General features: G+C 37.6%; 2 protein-coding genes across 4 annotated transcripts in view; one reads left to right on the top strand and one right to left on the bottom strand.

Moving 5' to 3' along the window:
- LOC110854527 (protein dead ringer) overlaps positions 1-21,345 on the bottom strand; it is a 51,251-nt gene that overhangs the window by 5,837 nt on the left and 24,069 nt on the right. For all 3 annotated transcript variants that reach the window (XM_035854122.1, XM_035854120.1, XM_022102981.2), the window contains 5 exons: positions 14,935-15,007; positions 5,759-5,796; positions 5,546-5,622; positions 5,366-5,434; positions 1,077-1,206 (listed from right to left, as the gene is read on the bottom strand). In XM_035854122.1, coding sequence (XP_035710015.1) covers positions 1,077-1,206; positions 5,366-5,434; positions 5,546-5,622; positions 5,759-5,796; positions 14,935-15,007 — 387 coding nt within the window. The remainder of the gene's footprint in view (positions 1-1,076; positions 1,207-5,365; positions 5,435-5,545; positions 5,623-5,758; positions 5,797-14,934; positions 15,008-21,345) is intronic.
- On the top strand, positions 1,985-5,405 carry LOC118436315. Its single transcript, XM_035854113.1, has 6 exons — positions 1,985-2,920; positions 2,989-3,153; positions 3,219-3,365; positions 3,437-3,722; positions 3,797-4,501; positions 4,562-5,405. The coding sequence occupies exons 1-6, from the start codon at positions 2,892-2,894 to the stop codon at positions 4,898-4,900; spliced, it is 1,671 nt and encodes a 556-aa protein (XP_035710006.1). The 5' UTR covers positions 1,985-2,891; the 3' UTR covers positions 4,901-5,405.

The raw sequence follows: 21,345 nt of genomic DNA on the forward strand, positions 1-21,345 counted from the left end.
AATTTAAATTTTAAACTTCTTTTATTTAAGCACTGCAAAAAATGTTTTCAAAAAAATATTTTTTTTCTTATTGTAACAAAATTGGCGAAAATTTTCAAAAATTGGAACTCATAATTTTTCATGAAAAACGATATAATGACCAATGCGAGTGTATTTTATGTAATCTTCAAAATTGTTGGAATTATTTGTTTACGCGAGCTGCAAAAAGTTTTGGAAATTTATGTCACCAGCTTTTAACATATTCCACAAATTAACTTTTTATATAGGACGTCCTATATATAGACCTAAATATATAAATATAATAAATATAGCCATAGTGGAGGGACCCAACAGGGTCCCTCCCAGATGAAATTTTTTCCATTTTTCCAAAAAGCTTAAAGTCTCAAACGAGGTTTGGAAAAGTTAATTTGTGGAATATGTTAAAAGCTGGTGACATAAATTTCCAAAACTTTTTGCAGCTCGCGTAAACAAATAATTCCAACAATTTTGAAGATTACATAAAATACACTCGCATTGGTCATTATATCGTTTTTCATGAAAAATTATGAGTTCCAATTTTTGAAAATTTTCGCCAATTTTGTTACAATAAGAAAAAAAATATTTTTTTGAAAACATTTTTTGCAGTGCTTAAATAAAAGAAGTTTAAAATTTAAATTTTATTAAAATTTCTAAAAACGACGAAATTCAAATTGAGAAAATTTTGCAAATTTTCGCAATTTGAAAAAATTGGCCAATGTTTGCATGATTTTTTGTACGCTGGTGATCAGCATGAAATTACGCCAATTACGGACAGGTATATAATTTATAAACTTCATTTCATTATTCCAAAGGCTACTATTTATGTTTAAAGCATTGGAAAATGCACGTTTTGGTGCAGCTTTCGCCAAATACTTCACAAAAACGTGATTTTCCACCGTATGTCCTATGACAAAGTTTTAGTAACACTCACTAAATTATCTCTCAATTACACCACCCGCGAGGAAATCGAGATGTGACAGTACTTAAGGTTCCCTTGTAAGATTACGAAAAACGGGTTGAGATGAGGGGATCACGCTTTCATTTCGTACAATACTCACCATATCAGGATAAGGACCGTAACTCGCCCTGCGGCCTTCTCGTTTGTTTCCATCAATTGCTGCTTGCAACTCTGCAGGAGTACTCAGCCTCTTCTTTTCGCATTCATAAGGGTACAGGTACTTCATATATCTGAAACGGAACAAGAATTATCAATCATTCTGCAAAATTCGTGGTCAAAAATTGCTTTGGGAGGAGAATAGAAAGTTAAAACATAATCATTCAGTGAGCCAGTTTCATTCAACATTGAGAAATTTTGGCTGGCTAGCTTTCAATGGATGAATATGGACGAGAAAACCACATTATTCAGAGTCTCGAATAACGGTGAGCAGGCGGATGATGATGATGGGATGTTGGATGTGATAAATATAGAATAATGACAAGAGAGAATTTATTTATGCATCGCATCACATCCTATCAGAAGCCTGTCTTTGACACATGTTTCTCCAAAGTGTGTTCGAGTCAAACCTTTCGATCATTTGTTTTCCACTAGAGAAAGGAAGAAAGGAGGAGACGTCACAAGCCGTGCACAAATGTGAGCGAGATAGATGGCTTCTTTTTATTCGAAAAAGAAATGCCAGCCCAACAAGAAGCACGGATATTTACACTCACTCACTCAAACAAACGTACATATGTACGTAAGTCTACATGTACATACATGACGATGAGAGGATGAATAAGTAACGCATGTCTCAATCACATTATTTTCCACCCTTTTGTGCTATATTAAATATTACGCCACATATTTATCATCATCAGGCAATTGTGGAATACGTAAGTCTGAAGTCGCGTATAAAACTATAAATATTTCCTCAAGATGTGATATTATAAAGCAAGTCGTATTATTTTGTATGTGCATAGGAAAGCTGAGAAACAGGCTAAATTAGGAGACCATATGAGACTAAACTAATAAATGATTGCTAATGTTTGAATTCAGAGCGTGAAAAAAAGGCTGTTTGATTATTTGCCATTACATGGTGAACTAAATTGGGACCTTTAAACATTTGTGGTTGGCATGCTCTTAACTGAGTATCGGCAGCTATTCACATGGGAAGCATTGCAGGGAGGAGGATGAATTATAGATAAGAAGTGGATCACCGGGATGAGACATAAAGTATAAACAGAGAATCATCAGCTATTTATAGTCCACATTTCCAATCCATTAAGTCTTCATCATTATCACTCTTTACAATCCTCACAATAACAATAGATCATCTCAGTAACCAGCACGTCGGATGGCGTGGCGTTGTTCCGTATTTGGCTTCGGCTGCACGTCTAGGTATTTAGTTTCTATGAGGCTGCGACTGATTTCATTCGGATGATTGCTGCTCATCTTATGACACCACCGCATTTATGGTACGACAGGAATAATGCCATCAACCTTGCCGTGTCTTGTGACGACTAAATCAATGGCACCAGGACAAATTTCGAAATCTGATGACTATTACCTTACCATGCGAAGGTAAGAATGGAATCATTGGTAAAAAATGTTATGCTTACAAATTCCTCTACACCAAACATGTCCCTTTAAGGCCTTATAGGGTAAAATTTATGTGATGATTGGGGGGTGTGGTCAATTGAGAGAAAATAATTAAATAAATTTAACAAGAAATGTACACGGATGGCTTTGTTGTGGAAATTTGATTCCATCAACTCGCTCGGGGCAGGATTTAGTCTCTATGCGTATTACAAATCCAACGCACAAGCACGACTCAGAATCGTTTGCTGAGTGACTGAGGGAGAACAAGGCTCATTTGAGGACACGTTTTTTGTAAACAATTAAAATAAATTGAAATCAATTGACGAAATTTGTGACAATGGAAGACGAGGATCACGTAATGGTGGGGTAAGTAAACCGTGACCCCCCATTATTAGGGCCATGTTTAATGGGTCAATTTTCTTTGTGTTTTTTAGAGAAGACTTGGAAGAGGGTGAAGAACCTGACCAATACTGGGAGAGGACAGAGGGGTGGTGGGGGACAGAAAATGTCCAGGACGAGTCGGTCCGCTCAAATCCCACCACCCCTCCCGTGAGAGAAGTTGACGTTAAAGACGAGGAGGGAGGTCATCAATTGACTTGGTAAGTACACCACCGTGACCCATATTAGGGCCTTATTTTGAGGGAAATGTTTCTTTGTTTTTTAGGGAGGAATGTGAGGACGACGAGACTCCTACTCGATATTGGGCCAGGATGGACGATTGGTGTGGACTCGTGCAGCCGTCTGTTCCTTTGCCTCCCTCGAGCCCTTCACCGGAGGAGGAGGATGTCGACAAGAAGGAGGGACTTATGAGGTAAGTACACCCACCTGATCTCCATTTTAGGACCATATTTTGAGGGAAATGTTTCTTGGTGTTGTTTTTAGGGAAGAAGGACACAAACGTCCACTTCCATTCTGGGAGACCATGGATTGGTCTGGGATTGGACCGAATGTTGGTGGAGAATCGTCGCCTCCCTCGAGCCCTCTAGCAGCACCAGAGGAGGAGGATGTAAAGGGGGCCGTGATGTCGGGTCAAATTGCAGCGATTGTCACTTCTGCGGCGTCATCTACATCCATGCGAGTCAGAAAAGGATTCAAGGGGCGCTCAGATTCCCATGCCCGACAGACGGCCCTGCAGGGGACAACAACATCAACGGCAGTGGCGGGGCCGGTGAGTTATTGGAATTAATTATCTCATGTCCCTTTTATGGCCATAATATATGGGAAATGTATTTTATTTTGCAGAGTACATCGGCCGGTGGATCTCAACAGCTGATCTATTCCCATGACCCGGCCTTGAACCAGATTCGCCACAAGTTTCTGGCATGGTTAGCGAACTTGAAGAAACCGGATGATAAGGAGTTGGACGAGTGGATGATCAGGGCGCAAGATGTGCGGCCAGGGTACGCATGGGACAAGAATAAGAAGACCAAAAAGTGGGAGTATTTCATCCCTACCCCTATCCCTTCAAGGCCTCAGAAGAGGATGTCGCTGTACAGCAGATACAAATTAAGTTGGATTGAGATGAACTCCTCTGGAAGGAAACATTTCGACCAGAAAAGGGCGAACACGGACACTTATCGTGAACAGCGATGCGATATGATGGCGAAACTTCTTTCGACCATGCCTCGCCTTCCGACCATGTACCTCCTTGAAGTCCGTGAACTCGACCCTTCCATCATCAAGGCCTACAAGGATGGGGACATGACTTGGGAAGAGTTGACCCGAGTTCCGGCCATAAGAATTTGGAGGTATCCGGGCGTTCACGAATCCGTCAAAGGGTTATTTGGACCACGCCCAAACCATTTCCAGTTCGATCCTGCACAGGCACAATCAAAAGTGCACGACCTCATGCGAGCCCTGGGACTCGACAACTGCATCTGTATGGAGGCGTTCTCTGTCCTCTGCAAGGACCTATTTTCCGCACAACAGGGGGAAAGTTATGCCATGGTAAGGTGATAATTTGTAAATGTAAGAAAAGAAACATGACAATTTTTATTCCCTATTCAGAAATATGGGGACGAGTATAACCTCATGAAGGAGGAGGGACTAATCGACAACAACATCGAGTACCTCATTACCCGTCCCGACATGGCCCTGGACTCGGACTTGGTCCCCCTTGCCATTCAGGATGCAAGGGATGGGAAAGAACTCTTCAACCTTGTCCCGGATTCGGCCCTGCAGCATCCACCCCACCACGCCACGAAAACGGAGATCATCACTCTCCCTTTCAAGATCAAGGAGTCCTCCTTGAAGGATCGTTGGATCTCAGGGACCAGAGGGGACAAGGACAACATTTGGGTATATATTCGTGACCCTGTTTCAGAGCTTGTCCGTGTTACACCATAGAATGACCATTTTTTTATAATTTTTTTTATTTGACCATTTTTTTCGACTTTTGATAAAATACCGAGAATTTCTTCAAAAATACTCATTATCTTCTCACCATCTTGATTTTCGATAATTTTGCCTAAGCATTAATGACACTGCTAGATTTGCCAAACAACTAAAATAACAGTAATTTGAGACTTGTGAGCAACTATATGTACATGCAAAGTATACCAAAGTCGTTGGTTTTCAAACATAACACAATAATGAAGGAATCGCACCTACAGAAATATATTTTAAAGACATTCTGAATAACTCCTTTATGTCCAAAATGATTGAATAACTATTTAGATTATTTTGGCACCACATCAAATTCTCAGATTGAAAACAATAATTGATGGGTCAAGGTAAAACCATGAACGGATGCAAAAACGAGAGTTGACAATAGTTTTTACTCAATAAATTTCCGCGAATGTATAAACTTACTGCGTCCGGAGTGTGAAAGCAGCCGAAGTGATTGAAGACGGAAGATGAAGCCCTTTGATGATTTCTTGCCTGCAACAAAAGTTACACATTTATTATTTGGCATTTGGAATAGTGTGTGTATTTATACTAATTCATAAATGTCGTTCAATGCAGTCAAATTTCTGTAAAGTCAAAACTTGCCATAGTTTTTTGTTAATAACATCCACAAGTCCGCCACGAGCGATGACCAGATTATATAATTCATAGAGGTCCAGAACCTGTTTAGGGTATCATGCAAACAACAATTAAGTATACAATAGTGTCCGGTCTGTCATCCGTGGTACCAAAAAAACAGCGGGTGACAAGGATTAAATATATAAAATTATTAAGCAGATAAATAAGTGAAGAACGAACATTCTTAGCCATCACAGGAAGCCTGTTTATTGGCGTCCCTGCAATAAAAAAAGAAATTATACTTGTAGCAATCCATAAAATTGATATTTCCTGATTATATAACAATTACAACACTACGGAGGACATCCCTTGACCGCAGAATAACTGATTTTGATGTCATTTGCATATGTTGTAGTACTAGGTGAGTCTACGAAAAGTGAAAGAAGGTTTTACTCCATTGCCCCCATTTGTGGCCGCCACACCCCCTCAAACGTGAATCCCATGGTAAACTGTGCGTATTAAAACCTTCAACAAAAATTCAATTTTGATCGGATTTTCATAATTTTAGCATTTTCACAATCTTAGATAGTTGCTTTATCATATCCAACATCAAACTCAACTTTTTGAAATTTTGATTTTTTCAAAGACGGTCGAAAAATTTTCGAAAATGCTCAAAAATTTTAAAACAAATTGAAATTAATAAAATAAACCAACTATCTAAAATTATGAAAATTCGATCGAAATTGGGCTGAAGGGTTTCATGCAAACAGTTTAACATAGGATTCCTCTTTGAGTGGGTGCAAGGACACACATGAATCAAATTTCAATAAGTTTAGTCCATACGGGTTCGCCGGACTCGGCATGTATGGGTTTATCTACTTATAAAGAATTCTTGGGATACATAATTTATGCTCCCATAACGAAATAAACATGTCTTGATATGCCCGATAGCCACGATTAAGACCACGGAATTCACAATATAAAAAGAAAATTACTAACATTTAGTAATTTTGGGCATAGGTTTTGTTTTCATTTATTGATTATTGGAATTCAATTCAGACATCAATACATCGAAATGTGAAATCGCCTCACGCACACGCTTCGTTGTGAAGTATTTATTTAATGACTGACTCGATTCTAAATTAGATGGAATTAATTTTTGGAGATATAATTTCATCATGGTCAATGATGTCCATACTTTATCTACGCTTCTTGTTGAGTCATGCGATGCGCAATCAGGTGAATGTAAATAATGATGCTGATGACTACATATAAATTACCACCCATTTCTGGCCTGCATTCAACTGGTTTAAACTAAAACTCAAATTTAAAAGGCAAATTTGCATTGGGGGCAGATACCAAACTGTTAAATTAATACACCGACCTGTGAACTGACTGATCATGAGTATGCATATCGTGCAAAATAGATTTATTCTTCAAGGAAAACTCAATCTCATCATCTCAAGCTCGACGTACAGATAATTCCAAATGCACGTGTCGGTAAGAAAACCGGCATTTCTGTAAATCACATTTGTAAACGGTGGCAATTACAATAAGTCTTATCAGTGTGGTGAAATTAATTCCAATAAATTCGGTCTGAAAATATTCCTTTTAAAGTATTAGGTATGATATATACAGCTCGTTGGGTATTCATAAATGAGTAAGTAGTTCAGAAGAAATATATAGAGCTCTCATAGTTGTCTTTGTGCAATCTATTTACAAATGAAAATTCCTCTCCATCTGGAGGAATAATCTCAAATTTAATTGTTTTAAGCAAAATTGGTTGTTTTGGTATTGAAAAAATGTGTGGATCCACTCTTTTCCACAAGAAAAAGTTCTGCATCTGGACCGGAAGCAGGAGTTTTGAGTTGAAAGCTCTTTCATTTTCCCCAAATCTGCCCCACAGGGTTGTTTTATTATACAAAAGTTCTCTCTTCGAGGAACAGATCCATCGCTTCAAAGACTTTATAGCTCCAGTCAACCGACTTTCAACACAGACCTTTGAATCCCTGACTCAACGTCACTTTCCATTTCCAGTCATTTCTTTCGTGGCGGATTCGCATATGTTGCTTATACTTATTTATACGTCTACAGGCAGTCACTAATTGTGCACCCACACGCTTCCACATTTTGGGATAAGTCTTTGCTCCCTGCCTCTTTTTCTTGTGTACCAAGGTTTTCTTATACGCCCGTTGTTGTCTCGATCTTCTTGATTACCATTCCCGCATACTGGATTAGGACGCACATGTTTGGACGAGAATTAGAAAAGTCAACGTGAATGTGCAATGCACAAGACATGAGCGTATTACGAGTATGCTGTTCTTTCTTGTTATCGTACAAAATCTTCAACAGTTTTACCCCAAACCGGCCCATCCCAATAAGAGGACTGTTTTCTTCCAAGGGACATTAAAATGAGGAGGCCCATTTCCTCCTGTTTGCAGAGAAATGTCATTAGGGCACACATGGAATGGAATCAATCATGATCCCATTTCTTAATGAATGTCCCTTCTTTTCGTTCAACATTATTGAAACACACTTGTCTCCACTCTTTCCATATCTACGTATACATATGTATGCTGAAACATGTATAACAGACCGTTAGTTTGCACGGGATATACCAATATCACGGACATTTGTTCACAAGAGAATAGTCAATTTTTGTGACCCATCAACTCATTTTTAAGTAAAAATTGGAAAGTCACGCTAAAGGAGGATCAGAAACAGACCTTTTTTTGTTTTCTTTCGCCACTTCATTTCTCTCCTCTTTCGACTCCTTACAGTTTCCAGATTTGGAATAAAATTTCCATCACAATGACTTTTGTGAGAACCCAAATCACAGACCGATCCAACATTTCTCAAAGTTATATCATACCTATCAACCTTCTGAAATATCCTCCCACATCTGGCAAACAAACTGACCATCGAATACATTACACACATAAAACAAAACATGCAGGCTTTCTATCGGTCTGTGGGAATGCAAAACTTGAGAGCTCATTAGTTGACACTTCAAGCAGTGCAGTATACATACTTTCATATATATAGTTAGTCCACATATGTAGTTACTAGTTAGTAATCATACATAATTAATTAGGGATACATTTCTCAAAAATATCCAATTTAATGCCAAACCTAAATATTAATTCAAAGCTAGCTCTTATCGTAGATTGGTTTGTTGAGCTGTTCATGTCGAGCAATTTTTTCCAGCATGGTGGAAATTAAAAGTGCTTCGGATTAAATGCAAATGGACCTATTAAAGTGGCTGCTAGGAAAGAATGGCGATCTCTTGATTTACGAGTGGTTCTAACCCACCAAAACCCACCCTAATTTATGACCTATATATCCTTCTCCCTCTGCATCCATTGTCTATTTTATACATAAGCAACAAGTCAGATAAAAAATCACATTAAAATAAATGTTCTCCTCTTTATTTCTTCGGCTCATTTTATCCTCTCCATATTTTCAAGAAACTCATCCCAAACTTCTTTGAGAGAGAGCTACAGATTGAAACCAATATTCATTTCTTGTTTGTAATAATGATAATCTTGCTCTCCAAATGAAGTTGACTCTAACCAATCCATATATACTTTCATTTATGTCCAACCATTCGGAACCTTTCCAGGATTCTTGGAAATATTAAATTTCTGGTCAACAGAAGAAAGGATACAAATTTTTTCAAACCCTTTTTTATGTTCGTTTGAAACAGAAAATTAATATCGTGTACGTACTCGACCGATTTAGGGCTGCATGAAGGAGATGGGCCTCGGACCTCGGATGGAATTCTTCTTCATGTTATTATGATACGAGGGGACACAAACCCATTTAACAAGCAATACAGGATTTTAAGAAATCATATAAAGTGAATTGTTGCGATTGGGCAAAAAATGTCCAATGGAGCCAATCTAATAGAATTACTATATCTCCTGCAATAAAACTCAGTTCACCAGTTGTCCTTTATAGTTCTCAGACTATAAACGAATCACAGTGTCTCACAGCATGAGACACATAACAAAATTTAACTCTTTCTCCAAACCTTGTCTCACCAAAGTAACTCTGATATTGGAACATCAGAGTCTCTGACATTGGAACCACTCAATTGTAAAAAAAATTAAAATGCACAAGCCAATCCAGGAATTTTTGTTTGTATGTGCATTATTAGATGGTAAATATAAACGAAGCAAGAATTTATAGAGCAAAATATTTAATTGAAAACCTGATTGCAATAATGTTCCACGGGATTCAGCATAACACCATCATAATCATTTTTAATCTGGTCGTTAGCTGTCCCATAAGGAATGATACGATGCTGATGAGAAAGCATTACCATTTCTAATCAAAGAAATATAAATAATAAATATGACCCAACAGAAGATGCTGGCCTTCATCTGGCACCAGTCAGGCAATCACAATCACACAATATTAAAAATGGGTGGAGTTACAACAATAACAATTGCGAAATATTTATGATTGGCTTTGGTGGTCGTTCTCTGTAAGACGTGTAATGCCTGCGTACAATATGTAGTAAATTGTCGACAGGGTGTGGGGCGATGTGTACATTATTGAAACTTCTCAGAAGAAAATTCACACAGCAGCTATTGAAACAACTCAATATTTGGGGATTACTAAACCAGCAGCCTACCAGCATAACACACACGTACATAGATCTTGTAAATCGTAAGCAGCACTGCGCATTGACAACAATCAGTAACGACGCAGGGAACAATTAAATTCCGTCTTCTGAGAAAATGTGGTAAGTGGAGGTGAAATCATTCGTGCTTTTGGCTGATTGAAACCAATCGAGTGTTCAAGAATTTAAAGAATCGCAACAATTGACAATCCAATTCGAAGGTGACACAATAGGGTTCAAGGAAAGCTTCGAAAGTCATTCAAAATGCTCGTAAAAAATATTGGTGGTGGAGGTGATGGCAATGTAAAAATTGATACTTGCTTCCTACCAGCTTTTGCCTGATTCGTGATTTATGCCACTGCCTTTGTGATTACGACACACTGTTTGGAGCTAATGAAAGTGAGGAATATTAAAAGTCTTAATGGGGCCGTGTATCTCCTGGGATAGGTGGGCATTATATTTGAGACGAGGTATGTGCAGCCTGTCCTGGTGTGGGCATTCATTGTACAAATCATAAACAGAAATGAGCAGCATCCCGAAACGTGTATTACTAATATTGGGAAGAATAAGAAGCTCTCTTCCGAATTTCCCAATATATTTAAAACGCAAAGAGATTGACCTGCTTCAGCTTGGATGATGGAGCTCAACTGCTTAGCGGCTCTATGGAGGCGTTGTTATACGCAGTGAATGTTACCTACATGCATTAAAGCCGCATCAACCAAGAGTTGGTGGACGGTCTCGTTATTATTATTTTAAAGATATTTCATGGGAAGGAGCGGGGCAGCAATAAAAGTGTTGAGTTTGACTGAAGGCTTGTAAAAATGTCGAGCTCTCTTTCATGACCGAGGGGGAGCCAGATATCCAAGCTTACGACCTTTTATATGGCTAAATTTTCCAAGAAATTCACAGGAGAGTCGGTTAGAGGAAATGTAAAGTAATCACAGAAGGACCAGTCAACTTTGGAAACTAGGAATAAAGAAAAACCTTATGAAGATGATCCTCCGACGATGAAATGGATGTCTATGCCTTCACGTTATTACAAGTAATTTGACTTGGTGCATGGTGGTGGAGAAGGCAATCCTTGAGAAAGGGACCTCCACGCAAAAAAATAACAAAAATGTAAAAAACACTCACCAACTACGTTTCGATATGTACCCTTAATTCCCTTCTTATAATCTCGCCAACAGACCTTTCTTGTGCATGCTGGGGACTACATGGTAATGAATCTTTAGATTGCATTACATTTCACTTAAAATAAGAGAAGGCAGTTGCTTGTTTCATTCGGTGGTGCGAGAGAGAGAGAGGAGAGCCAAGGGTCACTTTGAATCCAGCACCATCGCCCTATGTGGCCATTACTTACATTACTCGGTCTCATAATCCTTAATCCAAGGAGCCAAAAATCTCCCCGGTTGCTGCCACCAACTAATAATTTCCTACCCAAGTCTGGACCACTGCTACTACTGGATTTTCTTACGAGAAAGACGAGAACGAGAGACGTGTCAAAGACATCTGATCAATGTTACTCTTTCGTGAGGAATCTGGACCGGAAATCATTATTTGGAAAATACGGTCTTTATTGCATCGGAAAAAGCGTAAAACCGAGCTTTGCCGATGGATAGATAGGATACCACCAACCGTGGATAACAAATATGTAGGTCTACTAATCACCAACAACCTTCGCATTCTTGCATTGTTTTTAATTCATTCCTAAACACTAATATTTAAGTTTGTTTAATATATGAAAATATATTAAATATTTCTTTATTACCGATGTGAGAAGCAAGGAACTAAAAGAAACTGGGATATATGCACTAATTCTCCAATGAAATATCTGTGCACTAAAAAGTATTAAAAAGTTGTCGTATGTAGTATGTACAACAATAGAGTAACACAGAGCCTACCCCTACAATTTTATGGATAGGCAACGACTCAATACATACACGGCAAAAGTAGGTAAGAAAATAAGTGTAGCTTTTTCAAATATTTTTTCCTTAAAGTACAAAAATAGTGCGTACCACAGACACATATCTGCACCAAAATGCCAGCAAAAAACGGTTGACTCCGGTGCACAACGTTTACAAACAAACATTGAGCATACTATAACAACGTAAGTGAGAAGTAGAGGTACTGCATCGTTTTGTAGTGTACCAAGTACACTGTACTTGACTAGTCAGCCATGTTAATAAAAAATACTACAATCTGGGCCATCAAGTCGCATGTTGCCTCAATTTCGCCTCAAGTCAAGATAGGTGGATCAGAGATTGAATAAAATTGGACATACACAAAGGCTGGAGGAACTCCCACCAAGCAACCAATCAAAAACGAATCCCGATCGGGCTAACCACAATAAAAACTATAGTGCTCATTGCTCAAGACCGACCTGGAATTATAGAGCACGCGCTATCTAACCAAACCTGAGAAATCCTCCCCCAAAATTTGTTCACTTGCACAACCATCTACCAGAAAATTGAATTTCTTTTCCCCAGATCTATTAAACCGTTCGTTTCTTTGTACGCAGTTTCCCTGTTTACTAATGCTATTGCATATCGGTGAGAGCACCGAAGTAGATGTGTTAGCTCAACAGAAAATTTGCAAACTTTCAAAATTGTATATTATTTAAATGAATATTTTTGTTTCAAGAGCAGAAAAAAGTTCTCACAATAAGGTACATAGCAAGGTGCTCTTGCTTCTATTATTCGGTTTTATGAATGAAGATCGAGGGGCATATGTACCACCGGACTCTATTTACAGTAGCTCAACAAGTAGCTCAGCACGAACAACGAGCAGTCTGCGGTATCAAGCATCGTAGATTGTAGGAAGGAAGGTAGACACGAATTAGTGACTTCATCCTACTTTTACACCGTGTTCTCCTCACCGTTTTCTGAGACCCCCTTCGAGTCCACACGTGCTTTTTGACACCCTACAAGGTATATGTTTATCTATTTATTGTTGCAATGCATTCATGTGTGAATATGAAGGAATCCCATAAATTCTGATATTGGTACTGCAGATGAAATTTAAAAAAATCGAGTCCTTAAATATTTAAACCCTTTGAATTATGACAACCTTCGTACTATTTGAGCTGTTACAAGCTATGTAAAACCTGTCAAAAATATTTGTTTCCATTTGACGGCAGCAGTAGTGTGTCAGGTTATGAGAGAATCAGCAGCGAGGTTAAGTGTCAAATAGAGAACACCGAACGCGTCACTTTAATGTCCGAATCATAAAATTGGGATTCATCATAAAGCAAAGCGTATGCTGGTTAAACCAACTCGCATACCACACGTTGCCTAAATAAAATATACACGCCGCGAGGGTTGAATGAAACTTTCAGGATAATAAAAACAAAATTCAACAGTTTACTTGATCCAGTTTAAAATTAACCCGGTTGCAATAAGTGAGGGGTGTGATGAAGAAGGGGAAAAAGTTGGAAAATGTGGCTTGATTGGATTTATCCGATATTGAGCGGCTGGGAGAGGTTAAATATTTGTTCAATCTTGAATACGATCATCATATTGCCTGTATTACCACGGGCAAAAGGGTCCTACTCGACAACGGTACGGAACAGCAGGGCTGACTAATTTTAGACCACTCCACCAAACTTTCAGATGTACGTTTGTACTCATCGTTGCTCAGGGATCGTTCTGAGGTCCGTGAATTTACAGATTTCTTCAAGACGATTTCCATGTAATGTTGTCCCCTCCTGTTTTAATGCACTATGAAAAAGTTATAAATAAAATGGGAGAGAGGGGAACCCTTTATATCTGCCAGGACCATCAACTCGCACACCATTCAATGCACATTTTCAAAAATCCGAACCAACCAATATGCACTTAATCTACGGTTTATGTTAACGAAGCATGCACACCCGGATTTAACGCGTTCGCTAATACTCTAGATTTTTCAAGTTGATCTAGTAAGCAACACACTCGTTCCTGTCCTATGTCCTTCCCCTGTAACAAGGAAACGCAACTGTCTTCCCTTCCAAACATCAGCACACAATGGGCAAATGGACTCAAATTTTGGCAGAAATTCTTCCAGAGCATCGTACACAAAATATTTGTACATATTTTCAATCACGGGGGCGCTTAAATTTGTATTTGGCCCCATATGATAAAACAAAAATGATAAAATAATGATAAAATAATTAGCAACATGTCGATTAGGACCGAAAGTATGGCCTGAACAATAAGGACATGCATTTTCAACAATATTTAGTAAAAAGTTATGCCAAAATTATCTATAAAAATATTATACGGGGTGAATATATGTATGCAATTAAAGCCCTTTAATTTTTCTACCAAACCTGTGAGCATTTGCCCATTGTGCAGTGCACATAAGAATCGTCATTGGTTTTTAAACACACATGGACATAAGATTGAATACTGTAACTGGAACGTATGTAATAGTAATCAACCAACCCATGCCCTTCCATAATATTAAATATTGTACCATATTTACATACACCAAACCAAGTAAACCCATTGATGATACATCTACATAGTTTGAATCCTTCTAATCCTCAAGACATCACAAGCCCTTGCTCGTACTAAATATGTGCCTTTGTAGAATATTCATATGCTGGGTGCTTTAAGCTCGTGTGCACACTTTGAACTATAATCAACACTAAATATTGTAGTAGAAACTTTTAAAATATGCTTATCAAACCAATGCCCGTAGGATTAGGGTGACAATATCTTCATGACTGCTACGTGACATATTGTGGGGCTTTTTGCGACCAGAAAAGGGAATTAGTAATTAGACGTTAATTAATTGGGTATTCTCTTACCTCGTTTCTGCATGAACGAAAACAGATCGTCCAAAAACTCTTTCCTCTTCATGTCATCGCTCAGCTCGTACAACTAGAATCACAAAATGAAACAACTGGTTAATTATCTGTCGCAGCACATATTTCCAATAAATCAGGTACAAGGGAAAAGTTGCCCGAGAAGAGTATTAATTAGAAAATCATACATGTTCAGCCAGAGAATCGTTGGAAACGATTTCTAATTAAGTGACTCGAGAACATATAATTCTTGTTGGACAATAAATTGAGTGAGATAAACAAATTGTGGGATATCTGGACACTTGCATGTGTAATCCATTACAAGGCACGAAAGAACACAGGATCATGATATTATTTACGCATAATATGGTTACGTACTCGCAAGTAGTATTGCTTAGTTGCAAGGTGCGATGGATTGCGTGTCGGAGAAATATTCGTTATAGAGAACTGTTGCCTTCAAACTTTCAAACATGTTGGGGAAATGAAGTGAGGTGTATAAAACGTAGTTTTAATTTCTACACTGATATGTTGTAGATTAGGGAAAAAAATCCCTCTCGCTTGTGTTAATTTGAGAAATGTCAGCGGAAAGCAAAAAATATTTCAACCAAGAGAGATTAATGACTGATAAATTATCAAAAATATCACTTTTTTAAATTGTCCATTCCGGTAATAATAATTAGATTTATAGTTTATATATGCATAGAAAATGCTAATTTGCTGCATTTGTGCTAGAATCGAATCCCTCGTTAATCTATGACATGTATTTACATATCTGTATATAGAGGGCCCCCAATAAAGGTGGCAGCATGCCGATATCATCATCGCATATATTTATATAGATTCCAATCGATTCTCCTATTCTATAAATGCTTGTAATCAACGTCTATGCATTCAATAACCGAATTGCTCATGGGCAATTCGTCTTGCGAAGAGTTGAATTACCTGTTTTCATTCCGCTTGATTTGTTAGTGGAATCTATCTATGCATTAAAATTTACATTAAAGGACTGGCTCAATAAGCACAAATTTTATCGAATTATAAATAAACTGCATTTCTCACAAGTTATGGACATGTTTTCCTCTTTGAAGTCACAAGAGGATTGAGTTCATAGTGGTTTAAGGGTTGCCTAATGAGAAAATGTCGTATAAAATATTGTTGCCTCCAGTAATATTGCCAGCACTTCACTCATTCACTGTGATCTGAGCGTAATCATTATTAAACATGGCCTGGTCAGAGTTTATGATAGTTTGCCGTCATCATCATCATCATCGTCGATACGTACAAGAAAGCCGAGCGGAGTCAAATCCCAAATGCTATACTGATCCTGAGTGTGAGTATAACAAACAATGAGCATTAATAAAAAGAAAGAACGAATTACTTGGTCCCTCAATTCTTCAGATTGTGAAAGAACATAAAACGAGCGTTCCACCCCGTCATTATTGTTCCACCAAAATAATAATTAATCAAAATCCCAATTACAATAAATGAATTTTTTGTTGAGCTATTAACCACCACTCAAATTCCACACTATACCAAACAGACATTAACCAAATAAGTCAAAATGAGTACACACCAACGCAGCACAACAGGTTGGTCATTTGTTTGGATCCATTCACTATACATGCATTTACTATATTTAAATATACACATACGCACGTCCCCTTCGCCCTGTAATAATATGGTTCTGCATTAACAAAGACTAATCAAATATTGGTCTCAAGATAATTAATTAGTGGAAAAAAGTTGATTCATATTTTAATGAGATTCATTCAAGCATGTAGTAAATTCCATTAAAGTGTAGAGCTTCTTTGCATAGTTATTTAAATCGAATAAATTGGTCAGATCCCCCACATCCACGATATGTACAACACACAATGCGATGATCCGATGCACGTAGAATCACTGCTAACTCGATGATCTAATCATTAGCTACTCAATTTATTGAATCGACGATGGCAACTTTTCCGGTTAGAGTTTCAGAAGCTGATTTAGTCCGCCTCTCGGATCCAACACTCACGCCCAATAAGTGGTTACGCCACCCTATCCAATCCCTCACTGTTTCCCCATAGCTATCATTTTCGTGAATACTAATAATCCAACATCTTTTATCGAAAACACATTACTCACCCTGTGACAGAGATGATGGGAAAAAATCATCGTGCCTCAGCCTCCACTACCGCAAGCAGGCTGAACAATTCGAGTGAATAAGTTTAGAGATGGATGCAACGATCCAAGTAAATCCTATCCAATTAACTTTTTATTCCAACCCAGTCTCCATATGCACAATATCTCCCTCCACATTATATTATTACATATTAGTATTTGTTACATTACAATTTACGATCCGGCGTCATAATTCGTATTGAGTCGCACTGTCCATTCGTTAATATCGGCTTGTTGCAGTCAGTTTTACAACAAAATGCTTGGCAATGATTGGTTTGGCTGAGGGAATTTTTATGAAAGCTTGATACTCAGGCCCTGAGTGGGGCGACGACGAGCGAGCGCATGCATGGACAGCTATAATGATATTGGAGTTGGCACATAAACATTTAAAATAAATTACAAGCATTATTATCCTTTTTGTATTAGTTGTTAGTGTTTTATAGAGATACATATTTCAGAAAGGAAATAAAGGTGTGCGTTGAATTAATAAGCAAATTATTCACAGGTGTCAAGCACCTTGTCTTGTTACTATCGTAAAGAGTATGGGGTGGTGTTTGTGCGCAGATAAAAAATCCGAGGGAGGTTTGTTTGATACAAGTAATTTCTCCCCCTTCTCCTCAGCTTTAGTTGCCTCACTAAAACTGATGAACAATGTAATGCATCCAATTGAAGGATTAGGAGGACTTTTGATAACAAAGTAAATCCAAATCAAGAAAGGAGAGAAAAGGCGTCGAGAGGGAGAGAGGAGAGAAATCTTCAAGGCAGGTGTAGTTGGTTCTCTCATTAGGCGAAGAGTTAAGAAAATGTACGTTATGTCAGCGTACTTATCCGCAGCCTTTTAGCAGACAGAACAAAACCCTCTCATTTTCTCCTAAGATTTGGGAGGAGGGTGGATATGCTTGAGCCATCAGTCTTTGTCACTTTGAATAAACCACATTTGTCTTTGGTTTAGACAATATTAAATCACACGTCAACCAGCAATTCACAATAAAAAACAGCAACTAATAATGATCATCACCAACCCATTATATTTCTTGATTGGTGGACAAATGGACTCATCCTCAGCAGGAGCAGACAGATCTTGAATGTGCTGTGTGTGTGTGCAATGTGGATTTCAGACACTCTATGCAAGCATACCGTAAACATTGCATCCGGTGATTTTGCCACCATTGCTGCTTAAACAAATTAAGCGACTCTCTTGCCAGCGCCCATAACTCATTGTTTCGAATAATTATAAAAAATACAATGTTGCCTGAAAAAAGTCAATAGACATAAAATTCTTATTTTTTGCCACTCTTGTCACAATCTCTCAATGACATGTGTATATGAAATATGCAGTTTGTCAAATAAATGGCATTAATTACTAAGCCAAGTTTTTAAGTGGACTTGAGGTTATTGAACACAAAAATCAATCGAAATTTTATGAATTTTAAAGGTTAATAACCGCCATATAAAATTAATACGAGTAAAAATGATATTTACATAAGCGTAGCAATAGGCGTTGAAAAGTAGGCATTACTGGTATTCGTGCATAATAATTGTGATGCATAAATAATAAAGAAAGAACATGAGCAGATCGAAAGTTAGTAAGTTACATAAAAAACGATAATTTGGAAGGTAATGAAAATCCGAAAAATTCGTATACGTAATTTGTCCATCGCTGGAAACAGTTTAACTTTAATGTTTAACCAAGCAGCTCGCTGCTCGCCTGGTCTTGAGCAAAACCAGACATACTCGTACATAAGCAATCTTAGGGCAGAAAGTTTATTGGTTTGGTTTGGTGTAAGACCGTTCGTGTGCTACATTATTCCAGAAAGGCCGTAATAATAATGTGATCTCCACCTGCCCTTTTCTCCACAAAATAGGATCTAATTCACTCTCGACAGCTCCAACTTTCCACCAATCCACTCCTAAACAATTGTAATATCTGGATTTTCGTGAGGTTGATGCAGATATTGAAATGCCTGCCTCCTCATTCCGTACAAAGTGCCTCATCCAACAGGCAATACATTTTCAATATATGTACGTGTGTGTACCTGCGAGTAAAATTAATGTCAAAAACAAAGATCGTAAAAAGAAGGCTTGGAACGAATATGCTTCCACTTTCAACCAACTCTTCGAGCTGGAAAATAGTTATAAAAATCTTTTACGATTTCTCATTACAATCATCATTTCATGTTCAATGTTAAATGGCATTTCTTTGTGGATGCAATGTACACTTGGTTGGAGCAAATAATTGTTGAACGGTAGAACAGAATAAAGCTTTTGGTAAAAGCTCATGGTTTCGAATTCTATGTGTAGCCAACAGAAATAAATAGGAATGTTATTACATAGTCAAGTCCTCAATTTCTATTAGGGCAGACCCACACGGTTGATAAATATAAAAACCAACGTATTATTGATTGCCACAATAAATTCATATTTACTTGTTCATTAATATGCAAATTGCAACTTGATGAAAAAGAGGAGGTGAATTAAACATTTTCGATATAGACTTACTTCAGTTGCATTATGTGGTTTAATTATGACAGCCACACTCCTTATCCACAAAAATATTCGTTGCACACAGAAACGAGATCAATGCACTTGTATTATAGCCGTATTCCCTCCAAGCACATGCACATACTTATTTATGTGTAATACGCTTAGTACTAATATTATTCGATCCAATCACCTCGATCATGCGAGTTCATACGAAAAATAAAATTGAATGGGCGTTACTGACCAGCGAACCAATTAATCTCGATCCAAATTAAAGCACATCTATTGACGCTAGTTAACTTTCGAGTGGTGATCCAACCCCATCAACTATCAACAAAATCAACTCATGCAACAATATGAGTGTGCTCAATATACTTACAATTACAAGTAATAAGATGATGAATCATTTAAATTTACAATTAAATATATTGTTACGACATTCCAAAGCCCACAAGACAACAATGGGAATAATATTTTAAATGTCAGACAAATTAATTGCGTCCTGGTTAAGGAATTTTAGAAATAATGCAATGATGTGCGGAGGACGATGCCTCAAGACTCTGCTGATTTGAAAAAGAATGATTTGGGTGCGATGCGGGTCCTGCACACGGAAAATCGTGATTAGACCACGAAAAAGGTTAATTTGTTTTATATTAGAGGGGAGGTTGTTGAGTAATTGCTCACAAACTGAGCTACTTATCTGAAGATGTATTGTGATCCTTTATACCTCATCTTGCGTACGTTCCCTTTATGACATTAAAATGTCTCCATAATTCAACACTGTAGAATTGGTTACTATTATTACCATCCCTAAGAAAAATAGATAGGCCAATATAGGGTTGGAGGGAAGTAGTACTTTCACCACTGATATCAATTTGTGATTTAAACAATTAATACATGTAGAATTAGTATTTTCCTAAAATAGTCACCAATTTTTTTATATAAAGCTCGATATAAAGATGGTAGACAGGCAGGTTTAGTTGTCTGGATTTACATACATATGTAGATATGTGGCAATGTAGCCTTCAGTCTTACAGCCAATTTGATTTCTAAAATAAGCTTGTCTATCTGACAAATTAAAGCTGATCGCTCTCGGTAAGCACATTAATTATTATCAGCAAACAGTATTATAAAGAGTCAGTGAGATACATAAATATTAATCATACGTGACATTTGAACATATCATGAGCTCTTAAATTCCGTTACTCATAGTCATAATGAACCACAAAAACCTTATTAATGTGCAAGTTCACTAATTATATAGCATCAGTGGTATGATTCTGAAACGGTGTCTTTGCTTAAATAAATCTGTACATTTATTTCAAAGCCACGCAGACAGCTCGTGGTGACTCACGACCAATAATAGATTTAGATTTAAAATTAACCCGATTTAACAACAATATGTGTATGACCACAATCATTACCATAATGAAGTTAATACGATTGGCTTTAACATTTTTAACCGCTAAACAACGTCTGACTCGTGAGTGAATCTACGGATTGAGAAAAACAATATTCCTTGATGATTATTCGTCTTCGACAAAAGAATCCTTACTAAATGATGCTCACAGGTATCACGGTATTGGTGGATTATAATTATAATGATGGGGTAACGAACCGTTGGATAAGAATTTTCATTATACGTGTGCATGCACTACTATATTCTTCCTGGAATGCCATCTCGAGAAATTATATTCTGCAATTATAAATTAAGCATCATTTAAATTCCAGATTATGTATTCAAATGATTGTTGAAATGAGCACACCAGA

Source organism: Folsomia candida, unplaced genomic scaffold, assembly GCF_002217175.1.
Source record: "Folsomia candida strain VU population unplaced genomic scaffold, ASM221717v1 Fcan01_Sc001, whole genome shotgun sequence".
Classification (NCBI taxonomy): Eukaryota; Metazoa; Arthropoda; class Collembola; order Entomobryomorpha; family Isotomidae; genus Folsomia; species Folsomia candida.